The following is a 13,316-nucleotide window of genomic DNA, read 5'->3' on the forward strand; positions in this document are numbered from 1 at the left end:
TTTTTATACTGCTGTCTTCTTTAGTGCACTTGCTCAGAAAGGAAATATTTTCTGTTTTTTTTTCTACTAGCCTTACTATCAGAAAGTGACTTTTCCTGCATATTTTCTATTTTATTGTATAATTTATAAATAAAATATTTATTGTAAAAATTATAAAGTAATTAATGTAGTATATGTGTCTTTTACTGGTAAATTTTAGTTCACCATGGATCCATGATGGACCACTGATAAATATGGTTCAACAACATATTAATCTTCAACTAATTTGTAGGAAGAATCAGCTAAATGTTCCAAACATTTTTATCCCAAAGGTACCAAATATTTCCGGGTTGCCCTTGGGCTTCTTGTATATAACAATTACTTGAGAAATAGAATTTTTAACGGAAACTCTTAATCCACCCCTTGGGCTTCTTAGCCATCACGCGTGTTGTCAAAAATACCCTTATTTTCAGAGGTGTATCTCCGGACGCTCCTTTTTTTCTTCTCAAATTTGATTTGTTCCTTATATGCATCTACTAAATATTTCAGTTATGCACCTCCTGAAACATTTGATCTTATAGTTGCGTCAGACTCTTCTCTTCCCTCATTTTTCACTTTTCATCTTCTCTACTCTCTCAACCTCAAAAATCAATCTTCCACCAAACTTCATTGTTTTCTCACGAGTTCGTCAGGGAACATCAACGATCAACACACTCCGACTTGTTCAAAGTTCAATACAATCGGTAAGTTTTCGAGTTATTTTCGAGTATTTTCTGTAATAGAGTTATAATTCAATTTTAGGTGTTGAAATTATTGGATAGTTTTAGAAACATAGTTTAGAGACAATGTAAGTATTTTTTATGTGTAAAATAGACGATCAAGCCACCTAGAATAGGATTTTCAATGGTTGGAACAACAACATACGCCATTGTTGCATTTTTGAAGCTTCAGAACGCTTTGGAGGTGTATCTACGGAACAAGTAAACGATATGTGCTTCCGTAGCTGCAACTTCGAAACAAACAGATTTTGAGAATGCTGGGTGCTTCCATAGGTGTATCTACGAAAGCTTTCCACATTTGCATCTATCGTATTTATTTGTTATAACTTGCAGACATTATGGCTGACAAGATAGACCGACTAATACATGAGAGGGTTGCCCAACATGCTTCCGTACGACGTGCACGGAGCCAGATAGTCCCAGAGGTAGTTGACACATCTATTCTAAAAGAGGGGACAATTGAGGCAACACCTTCCACTTTTACTTCTTCATCCCGGAGACGCCGAGATGATGGTGAGGGTACTTCACAGGCGCCCTCCATTTGCAGACGTCGTTAGGGTATTTCTGCTCCTCCTGCACCATCTCTAGCCAATGTTGCATCTCTTTTTTCACCTCTTGATGGTGCTGATTCTCCTGTCCCACCTCCTAATAATATTGACTAATTGCATGAGGGTGCTGATGCTGATGTTGGTCCTCCCGAGGCTTACCCAGGGGGTCCCTTCGATTTATCCCTGTTGACAGAGTACGCTGATCATAATGCCCGACATGTCTGGAACAGAGAGGTAACGCTACTTGGACTTATTACTTTTTTGTCCTCAGTGGAAATTTATTATTTCTAACTATCATTGTTATTAACAGTGCTTTTTTTGTCTTGAAACTTTCTTTTTTATAAAAGATTTGTTGTCACAACTAGAAAGTTTTACGGTATGTAAACTTATATTTAAATTGATACAAAGTCAAATCTAGACATTCAACTATGCTAGAAAGGATCTTACAATTCAAATGTTTGAAAACAACTTAATAAATTTATATCATGACACAATAACTCTCGACAAATTGACAGTAATAGTTTTTCATGAGTTCTTCGATTTTTTAAAATGATAATTTTATCTTAAATTTCACATTTTATTTATTTTTTGTCTTTTCTCTTTCTTTTTATAGATGTTTATCAAAATAATATAATGGAGACATATGTCATATGATTTTGTGTATGATTAATATTATCATTTTAAAATAATCTTTATGCGTAGATAATTGTTCAAACCTTCGTTGTCTTTTTTAGAAGTGACTTTAACATATTTTTGGAAGCTTCTTTATTTTAAATGAAGTTCTCTTTGTATAGTTAGAGATATGAGTGTTAAGAATGTATTTGTTAGCATTTTAGAGAAAATATTTCTACTACTCAATTAGCCATTTGAAATATATGTACTATTTAACCGGAGTTATGCTATGATCCACTAGTTAAAATAGTGACTCCAAACACAACAGGAAGGGGATGAATTATGGTATTCAAAATTCGTGATCATTCTCATCTTCAGTTTGGTTTTTGGCTTATGAGGATGCGGATTTCCACGCGAATTTTGAGAAACCAATTTGTAAAAGTACTGCAAATTGGCACCGATTCTTAACCAGTTTGGAAAATTAAGTGACTACAATTTAACTTCATCTTCTTTGAATTTGATATACAATTTTTTTATATTTTACAGGTTGATCCTTTACAAGAAAAAGAGTTTAAACGTGAGGAAAATATTTATCTTAAATTTTTTTATCAAATAAACTTTTTTTTAAATAACTTTTTTCTTTATTTTAATAAATCACTCGAACGTAGAGAAAAAAATACATTAAAAAAAGATAAATGAGATAATACACAAGAAAAATAAAAACATACAAATATATATGCACTAGTTTACAACATTGATTTATTATATCTAGACAATATTTTTTTTTTTTGGCTTTTTACCACAGGTATAATCCATTTTGTGGGTTAGTTATGACATCAAGTAGTGTTTACTCTTTCTCTCCGGAATACAACAACAATCTCTCGCGTGTCACTTCAAGAAACACACTAGCACTCATCTAGTCATCTCAACATCAAAAATAGTTTTGTAGAGGAATCAAGCGTTTATCCATCTCTTCAAACTTTCATTTTTACAAAAGATTTGTTGTCACAACTAGGAAGTTTTGCAGAATATAAACTTATATTTAAATTGATACAAAGTCAAATCTAAAAATTTAACTACGTTAGAAAGGATCTTACAATTCAAATGTTTGAAAACAACTTAATAACTTTATATCATAGTACAATAACTCTCAACAGATTGACAATTATAGTTTTTCACGAGTTCTTCGATTTTTTAAAATGATCATTTTATCTTAAAACTCACATTTTATTTTTCTTTTCACTTTCTTTTTATAGATGTTCATCATAATAATATAATGGAAACTTTGGTCATATAATTTTATGTATGACCAATATATTCATTTTAAAATAATCTCTACGCTTTCATAGATGAATGTTCAAACCTTCGTTGTCTTTTTTAAAAGTGAATTTAGCCTATTTTTGGCAGCTTCATTATTTTAAATGAAGTTCTCTTTGTAGAGTTAGAGATATGAGTGTTAAAGAATGTATTTGTTAGCATCTTAGAGGAAATATTCCTACTACTCAATTTTCCATTTGAAATATATATACTATTTAACCGGAGTTATGCTATGATCCACTTGTTAAACAAGTGACTCCAAGGGGATGAATTATGATATTTAAAATTCGCGATCACTCTCATCATCAGTTTGGTTTATGGCTTATGAGGATGAGGATTTCCACGTGAATTTTAAGAAACCAATTTGTAAATGTACTACAAATTGGTACCGGTTCTCAAATATTTTGTCAAATTAAGTGACTACAGTTTAACTCCATCTTTTTTAATTTGATATACAATTTTTTCTTTAAAAGATCATCATCTTGAATCTCTTCAACATCTCCAATACATTCTTCAGTATCATTGAGAACTTGCTTTAGAGTATTCTTCTAGGTCGATTTTTAATTTGCAGATTTTAGAGGTTGATCCTCAACTTTGAAGGTACTCTAAAATTACAAACAAAAAAAAGAGTTTAAATGTGAGGAAAATTTAAAAAAAAAATTCTAAGATTTTTTATCAAATAACTTTTTTTTAAATAACTTTTTTCTTTATTTTAACCAATCATTCAAACATAGGGAAGAAAATATATTAAAAAAATGATAAATAAGATAAGACACAAGAAAAAGAAAAACATACAAATATTTATGTACTAATTTACAACACTGCTTTATTTTATCTAGTCATTCTTTTTTTTTTGGCTTTTCACCACCGTTATAGTCCGGCTCAGGAGTCAGTTCTGGCATGAAGTGGTTCCAGCCTCTTCCCGATCGCAGTTGCGGGGGATCAACCAATAACTTAATTAATCCAATAAAATGAAGTAGTGTTTACTCTTTCTCTCCATAATACAACATTAATCTCTCCCATGTCACTTCAAGAAACACGCTAGCACTCATCTAGTCATCTCAACATCAAAAAATAGTTTTGTTGAGGAATCAAGCGTTTATCCATCTCTTCAAACTTTCTTTTTTACAAAAGATTTGTTGTCACAGCTAGAAAGTTTTACAGAATGTAAACTTATAGTTAAATTGATACAATGTCAAGTCTAGAAATTCAACTATGCTAGAAAGGATCTTACAAATTCAAATGTTTGAAAACAATTTAATAACTTTATATCATGACACGATAACTCCTGACAGATTGACAGTTATAGTTTTTCACGAGTTCTTCGATTTTTTAAAATGACCATTTTATCTTAAATTTCACATTTTATTTTTCTTATCTTTTCTCTCTCTTTTTATAGATGTTTATCAAAATAATATAATGGAGACTTATGTCATATGATCAATATTATAATTTGAAAATAATCTATATGCTCTCATAGATGGTTTGTTCAAACCTTTTTTTAGAAGTGACTTTAGCCTATTTTTGGCAACTTCATTATTTTAAATGAAGTTCTCTTTGTAGAGTTAGAGATATGAGTGTTAAGAATGTATTTGTTAGCATCTTAGAAGAAATATTTCTACTATCAATTAGTCCTTTGAAATATATGTATACTATTTAACTAGAGTTATGCTATGATCCACTTGTTAAACAAGTGACTCCAAACACAATAGGAAGGGGTAAATTATGGTATTCAAAATCTGCGATCACTTTTAAAATTCAAAAGTAATTGGTAGAGCATATGATTGGAGGGAGAGAGAGAGAGAGAGATAGGGAGAAATATCCTCTTGGTCTAATACTTCTTGAGAGTTTCATTATAATAATTGTTGAGCTTTTACCTAGTTATCCCCACAAATCTTATTAGAGTGTACTGGTAGATTTTACAATGACTTATTCCTCAAGTCAAAAATGGAGATTTATTAGGCTAAGTTCATGAATCAAGAATAAGAATTTAGTCAACTAATCTCGAAAAGTAAATAGAGGTTTTGTTAGACAACCTCCATAAGCAACCTGTAACACCCGAGGCCGAAGAGGGCGGGGAGTGATATCCGAATTGACATAGGAATGAGATGGATCCTAAGACTATGTAGGGATAGGATTATATGGTTGAATGAAGTCTTTTAAGGATTAATTGGTACTGCCTATACCAACAAGATGCATCATCTTTTTGATAGCCTAATTGATAAGAACTCCATAGTTAGGAGATTGACTTGGGGTAGTATTAGGATGGGTGACCTTCTTGAAAGTTTCCCACAAAGTGTGTGAGTGAGGACAAAGCATGTTGAAAAGACCTGTGTTGGTTTGTGGTGTCAGTTGGTAATCTTGAAAACAATATGAGGCGTTACACAACCAAGAGAAACTGAAAGAGAATCAAAATATATATTTAATAGTTGAACACCAGTACAAATAAAATCGCATAAAAGTATTTCACTCACAAAATTACTAAGATAACTTTTATTGAAAGAAAGAATTTAAGACAAAGAGGTTAAAAGAGAGAAGAATAATTTAACTTCGAATTCTAGTGTAAGAAATATTGAGGAGGCGCCCTCATTATATAGGAGAAAATGTAGCTCAAAAAGTAAAATGTTCCATGGGCCTTTTGATGCTCATAACTAATTATGCGTATCTGGTGACCGATTATATAGATAAAGTAAAAAGTTTTCAATTGCGCCATTATAAATGACTATAAACTCCAATAGTCGATCATGTGGTGAGATAATCGATTAAACATAGAGGATAATCGATTATCCAAAGTGATTTTCTCTCATAATTGACTATTTAGACTTGCAACCAATTAGCTATAAGCGATTACATTTTTTTACTGATTTTATCAAAGAGAAAGGGTCCTTAAAAACATTTTGTGAGCGTGTGATATTTTCCTTAGTAACTTATTAACTACTCTAGTATTTTACAATACTTTGGTCATTCAAACACTGTGTTAAGTACACACATGATCAAACGAGCTTTCACACTTCGTGCCACTAAGCAAGAAACTGATTTCCACAATATTTCCCACATCTCTAACACGTGTAAGGAACCCAGTTCAATTTGGCTCTAATCGGGGGAGAGTTAATATGGGAAAAAGATCGAAGAGTTCAACTTAGATTTACTTTAAAAATGGAAGTGGAGGATCATGGGGGAGAATGAGACTTTGTGGTTGGATGTTTTGAATGCTAGGTAGGGGAGTATCAAACAAACCATCATGACTAGGTTTACTAAAATCCACAAGAAATCAGAATCAACATGGTGGAAGGACTTAATTAGCATCAATAAGGGAGTTTGTGGACCTGTTTCTCTTTTTGCAGGTAACGTGAAGTTTCTAGTTGATGATGGAAAGACAATTCCTTTTTGTTCAGTTGTTTGGGCTTATGAAAGTAGTTTGAGGGACTTATTCTTAGACCTGTACCAACACATCATCAAAAAGGATTAAGTTGTGGAAAGAATGGGGAACTTATATGATATCAATTGGCACTGGAGTAATTTTGATTTGGTTGGTTCACAGGAAGAGATTTCAAAGGACAAATTGCTTATGTTTCAAGATGTGCTGAGAAACGCGTTGTCGGTGTTTGGAGCAACAGACATTCCAGTTTGGCAATTAGATCCAATAGTTGGTTATTCAATTAAATTTATTTATGAGTGTTTGGTAGCGGATAAAGTTATCAAAGAGATAGACTGAGACAAGAATGAAGTTTTTAACAGAATTTGGAAAGCTAAAATCCTGTTCAGAGTTAGAGCTTTTGGGTGGAAAAATTTCCTTAACAGACTTTCAAGTATGGACCAATTAAGCAAAGTAGGTATTATTTCTTCTTCTCATGATCTCACTTGCGCGTTTTTCTTTTAGAAAGAGGAAAACTTATAGTCATCTTCTCTTTAATTGTAAGGTGGGTGGTCTAATTTGGTAGAAGGTGGAGGTCTGGGTTGGCACCCATAGGAGTGATGAAGAATTAGTTTGAAAGAATTATTCGTGTTGGGTCAATTCGGTTAAGAATAAGAAGATGAAAAAAAAAGGAAGGAAGGAATTGTGTGGATGGTGGTCATTTGGAGCATATGGAATTTTAGAAACGATATTTTGTTAAATAGTGATTTTTACGTTGTTTAAAATTTGTTATCAAGTTAACGGCGTGGAAGTGGTCTTTTATAAGAAATACTCCTCATTTTAACTATAACTTTCACGGAGTTTTGTAAAGATCCTTTAGGTTGTTTATCTTAAGTTGCGACTAGTTTGAATTTCTCCTTACTCGATTTTATACTGTGTTTCTTTTGTAAAAGTGCAAGAGTACTCCTAATACTCCTTTTATATAATTCCTATCTTGAAAAAAATATTGTCATTAATAAGACTACTATGAACCTAGACACTTTGGTTTTCACTTGTTATGTTGGAAGGATTATTTTAATTCTGTTAGCTATAGTTTTTGTGGCAATTTTAAAAATAACATTAAAAAAAACTATATATTTGTAATCAGCATAAAAAAAAAAGAGTTCTTTCTTAGGAATAAGACTAATGAAGTCGTATTAATATTGGAAATTTCTTTGGCCACCTCCCAACCTTCTAGGTCACCTCTGGTGAAAAACTCAAACTACCCCTGACTTCGGAAATGCATTTCCGAAATGCAAGAAAAAAGTGTTTTCGGAGATGCATCTCCGAAAGCGCCTTTTTTTTTTTGAAAAAATTGTCTTATTTCGGAAGTTCATTTCCGAAAACAGCATTTCGGAAGTTCATTTCCGAAATACTGCGCGTTTTGCAGATTAAGCAAAACAGCCCCCTCCCCCAATTCATTTACCCTAATCTTCTTCAAACTCAACCCCAAAAAGATTTTTCTGCAAACCACTTCCAAGGCTACATCAAAGGCTCCAGCTAGTTGCTCTACTACATTCAAAAGCCCTCCAATCTCTTCAATCGGTAAGCATTTCGATTTTAAGATCTATGATTAAAATTCATATTAGGGTGTTTAAAAATAGCAAAAAATGTATTAGGTTAGGTTTGTACTGATATTTAGGTTGTTTAGAATGTGTAAACATAGGTTTGAAGTTTGTTTTTGGGGTCTGCCATGGAAGTTGCAGAAAACTTCCTCGCAGGGGTGTTTCGGAAGTTCATTTCCAAAAACACCTCCATTCCCAGTTTCGGAAATGAACTTCCGAATTGTATCAGAAGTGCATGTTTTTTTAGTTTTTCCTGTTGTCTCGCATATTAATCGATTTCAATTGTTTTCAGGAACATGTCAGGCAACCAACCAGCATGCATCAGACAGGGTAGAGAGACTCAGACTGCGTCGGCTAGACGCGAGCGGGCGGCGGCGCAGCTGGCGTCTACACAGGGACGGGGGCAGGGCCGGGAACGACGTGTGAGAGTTCCCATGGAGATGGGCGAGGGTACCTCTACATCTAGATCGAGGAGTCGGCTGGCTCGGGTATCTTCTTCCCGCCAGCGACAGGAGGAGGAGGAGGAGGAGGAGGTGGCAGTGCCATACCACGAGGCGGAGGGGGTACCGGATGTTGACCCTCCACTCGGGGAGGAGGATGAGCAGGAGGGCAGCTACCCGGGAGGGCCCATTGACACTTCCGTGTTGATTACCTACCACGATCACGTCGCTCGTCGTATCTGGGAGAGAGAGGTATTTTTTATAATTTGCCCGACTATATTATTTAACCGTTTATAATTTAGACGTTTATTCAATATTTTCTTAACGGTCTATTTAACATAATTTTTTTACTGTTTTTTTGTAACAGGAGAGAGATCCGTTGAAAATGGTGAACCACGCCCGGAGGATTTTCAGTCTGTTTAAACCGACTGCTGAGTGGTTTAACGACGCGGTGAGAGGTTCAGGTCTTAGTGGGCTCTGCATGACGGGGTACACCACCATCAGCCACGACATGCAGGGGGCCTTTGTGGAGCGCTAGCACAAGGAGACGTCTTCTTTCCACTTGACGGTTGGGGAGATGACGATCACCTTGCATGATATGCAGTGTCTTCTCCACCTGCCGATTAGGGGGCAGTTGTTGCACCACTCCCGGATTCAGAGGGTCGAGGCCACTGAGTGGATGACGCTCTATTTGGGTATGGAGCCCAAAGTTGCTAACTACGAGTGCATCACGACATCTGGGCCTCATATCCGGTTCACCACAATGAGCCGCTATTTTGAGCACCACCTGGACGCGGCGGCCGATGCCGAGCAGGCGGGTGACGAGCTATTCACACAGTATCACCGTGGCTGCGCTCTCTGGTGCTGGTACATGCATGTGGTAGGCGCTGCAATCTTTGTGGACAAGAGTGCAAGGTACGTCGACGTGACCTACCTCCGCTACTTCATGGACCTGACTACCGTTCACCAGTGGAACTGGGGGCAACTACTCTGGCATACCTATACTAGAAGCTAAATGAGGCCTCCAACTGGAGGACGAGGCAGTTGACCGGATCCTGCACACTACTTACGGTACGTTTCATTTTAATTGTTTCGTATTTATTTATGTTTCGTATTTACTTATGTTTCGTATTTATTTATGTTTCATATTTACTTACGGTGCGTTACATTATTGTGTTTGTGTTTCAGAGCTGAATCATCTCCTACTTCTCTCGCATCCACGGCTTCCGCACTGATCCTGTGTACGTGGACGCCATGCCCAGGGCCGCCAAATACGTTCTCCAGAGGGGGAACAATGCGGTGGGACCATACCATGCATACCTGGACCGCACGATTCACGACGACGTCACCTGGAGGCCATTCAGCGACTACGCTCAGGTTGTCCCTTTGACGGCATTGCTTTATATTCAGGCTGGTTGGCATGCGGGACCAGCATCATGGTCCGGTATCTCCCTGAGCGGTGTATGCGTCAGTTCGGATTCGTGCAGATGATACCCAGGTCACCCTTTGAGTCTGCTCCCGACACAGTGACCCGAGTGCAGCTCACTGCCATATTTGAGGATTGGCAACATCATGTGGGATCGCAGGAGTACCGTCGCACTCTGGTCACCCAGGACTTGCACAGTGTGGAGGGATACATCACATGGTTCTACCGAGTGTCACATCCTCTGCTGAGACCCGACGCTCCCGGCGCTCACGGGCCAGCACACGAGGAGATCCTGGAGAACCAGCAGGCCGAGGATGACCATGCCATTGATCTCCTACCGATCGACCAACGGATAGAGATGCTTATGCGGGACGCGTTGGATCAAGGTGTCGTTCATCAGGGCGGTCCAGAGGCTGTCGCCGTGATGGAGATGATCGTCACTGATGCGGGCCGTGCGGCGACATACAGGCGGCAGAGGAGGTCCCAGAGAGAGAGGGTTAGGCACACCCAGTAGTGGTCGGGTTTATTTATTTTGTTTTCGGATTATATCTTTACCACACTATTATTATTTGGATTCGGATCGGGTTGTATATATTACTATTTTTATCATATTAGTATTTTCTGTTTATATGTCACTTATTTTATTTCCCGGTTGCAGTTTAATTAAAAATAAGAGACTTTTCGAAAAACATAAAAAAAAAACTAGTTTCTTTATAATTTGGAAGTGCATTTTCGAAACCCCTAAAATCTTAAAAAAGGTGTTTTCGGAAGTATATCTCCGAAAACACCCCCCATTTGGTGTTTTCGGATATGCACTTCTGAAGTATGAAAATTTTTTATAAAAAAAATATTTCGGAAATGCATTTCCGAATTGTATTTTCGCTGGAAGTGACCCCATAGAGAGCTGGGTAAAGAAATTTTCTTAATATTTTGCAAATTATAAAATTATTGGTTTTAATATAAAACTTGTACTTTTCTTCTTTAACTTTTGTTTTTGGGCACTTGTTACAATCATCATCACCTTGATAACGTTTACTTGTGAACACAATTGTCCTCCGGCACTCGCACTTTAATTGCATTAGATTCTATTTCTTGGAGATTCCGCTTTGTCCTTCCACCGTTCATGCATAATCCATATTGTCGTTTTTGGAGTATCCATCCACCGTTCTTGCAAAGTTCTTATTGTCGTTTTCCCAATATCTATTGCAGTTCTAGCTCTCACGTTATTCTATCTTCATTATCTTTACCTACATAATAACATCTTCTACTATTTCCTTTCTAAATCTCAAACACATCAACAATATCAATACACAAATAGAATCATGATTCTCTACGGTGTTGACAGCAAAACACTCATCGTGGCACTCCTAATAATAACCGCAGTAACTTGGTATATTTACCTCTTCTTCTTTAAATCGAAATTCCAAAATTTACCGCCAGGCCCATCGGGCTTCCCTATCTTCGGGAACCTTCTATCTCTAGAACCAGAACTCCACACTTACTTTGCCGGGCTGGCCCAAACTCACGGCCCGATTTTCAAGCTCTGGCTCGGTAGCAAACTCGGAATCGTGGTGAGTTCACCTTCCACGGCTCGTGAGATTCTTAAAGAGCATGACACCGTTTTCGCCAACCGCGACGTTCCTGCCGCCGGTAGAGCAGCAACTTACGGAGGCTTGGATATAGTATGGAGCCCGTATGGAGCAGAGTGGAGAATGCTGAGGAAAATTTGCGTGGTGAAGATGCTTAGTAATACGACTCTTGATTCCGTTTACGAGCTCCGCCGTGGTGAGGTTCGGAGAACGGTTAGGTATATTCATGATCTGGTTGGGTCAAAGGTGAATATTGGAGAGCAAGTTTTTTTAACGGTGTTGAACGTGATTACGAATATGATGTGGGGTGCGGCGGTGGAAGGGGAAGAGAGGGAGAGTTTAGGGGCGGAATTCAGGGAGGCGGTGGCGGAGATGACACAGCTTTTGGGGAAGCCGAATCTGTCGGACTTTTTCCCCGGGTTGGCTAGATTTGATTTGCAAGGTGTGGTGAAAGAGATGAACGCGTTGGTTCCTCGTTTTGATAAGATATTCGAGAAGATGATTGGTGAACGTATGAAGAAGAAGAAGGAAGAGGAAGGAAAAGAGAATGAAAGTAAAGATTTTCTACAGTTTTTGTTGAATTTGAAGGAGGAGGGTGATTCCAAGACTCCATTCACAAGCACTCATGTTAAGGCACTTCTCATGGTATGTTTCTTTTTCTTTCATCAAGGTTTTCATTTTTGTTATATGTCTTTTATTTAAGACCAATATTGTGGATGATTGCGAACAGGACATGGTAGTGGGTGGCTCAGACACATCTTCGAACACAGTTGAGTTTGCAATGGCAGAAATGATGAACAAGCCCGAAGTGCTGCGGAAGGTTCAAGAGGAGTTAGAATCTGTAGTTGGAAAAAATAATCTAGTAGAAGAGTCTCATATTCATAAGCTACCGTATTTACATGCAGTGATGAAAGAAACGCTTCGTTTGCACCCGGTGCTTCCACTTATGGTTCCTCACTGTCCAAGTGAAACCACAAACGTTGGAGGCTACACGATTCCAGAGGGATCTCGTGTGTTTGTGAACGTTTGGGCTATTCATAGAGATCCATCCATTTGGGAGAATCCACTGGAATTCGATCCTAGAAGGTTCTTGGATGGGAAGTGGGATTACTGTGGGAATGATTTCAGTTATTTTCCATTTGGTTCTGGAAGAAGGATTTGTGCTGGAATAGCAATGGCTGAGAGGACTGTTTTGTACTTTACAGCTACCCTTGTGCACTTGTTTGATTGGTCAATACCCCAAGGAGAAAATTTTGACGTTTCAGAGAAATTTGGTATTGTTCTCAAAAAGAAAACGCCTCTGCTTGCTATTCCCACGCCACGATTGTCCAATCCAGATCTTTATAAAGAGAATTGAACTAATTATATTATGCCAGTGAATGCTACGAAGGTGGATGGTTGAAAATGGTTCAAAAATATAAGTTGCGTTTTGAGATGTTAATAAGCTTCTCTTAGGCAGAGCTACATTATTAGAGTTTTGAACTAAGCATCAGTCCATCAAGAAATCATCTAGTATATGTATACTTGTCAGGCAATCTGGATTCACTACTCAATGCCAATCTTTATGTATCAAGTTTTTTTCTTCTTTTTTGTTTTGAAAATCTGTATCAAGGATTTTTCTGAGAGGTCATTACTTTTCTTTTAAATGCCTATATAAACCTTATTAA

At 37.1% G+C, this 13,316-nt stretch overlaps 1 protein-coding gene across 1 annotated transcript; it reads left to right on the forward strand.

Annotated features, from left to right (window-relative positions):
- The first annotated feature begins 11,124 nt into the window (after positions 1–11,124).
- Positions 11,125–13,316, forward strand: LOC131637487 (flavonoid 3'-monooxygenase CYP75B137-like). The gene is made up of 2 exons (XM_058908078.1): positions 11,125–12,294; positions 12,380–13,316. Exons 1-2 carry the CDS (start codon positions 11,383–11,385, stop codon positions 13,004–13,006), a joined length of 1,539 nt encoding a protein of 512 aa, XP_058764061.1. The 5' UTR covers positions 11,125–11,382; the 3' UTR covers positions 13,007–13,316.

Source organism: Vicia villosa, linkage group LG1 (genome assembly GCF_029867415.1).
Source record: "Vicia villosa cultivar HV-30 ecotype Madison, WI linkage group LG1, Vvil1.0, whole genome shotgun sequence".
In the NCBI taxonomy this organism is placed as follows: domain Eukaryota; kingdom Viridiplantae; phylum Streptophyta; class Magnoliopsida; order Fabales; family Fabaceae; genus Vicia; species Vicia villosa.

What these genes read in the sequence shown, in the direction of transcription:
- LOC131637487 (XM_058908078.1), top strand. Translation starts at nt 11,383, where the DNA reads ATGATTCTCTACGGTGTTGACAGCAAAACACTCATCGTGGCACTCCTA. An exon ending in ATGTTAAGGCACTTCTCATG is followed by an intron (nt 12,295 to 12,379) that starts GTATGTTTCTTT and finishes GATTGCGAACAG; the next exon opens with GACATGGTAGTGGGTGGCTC.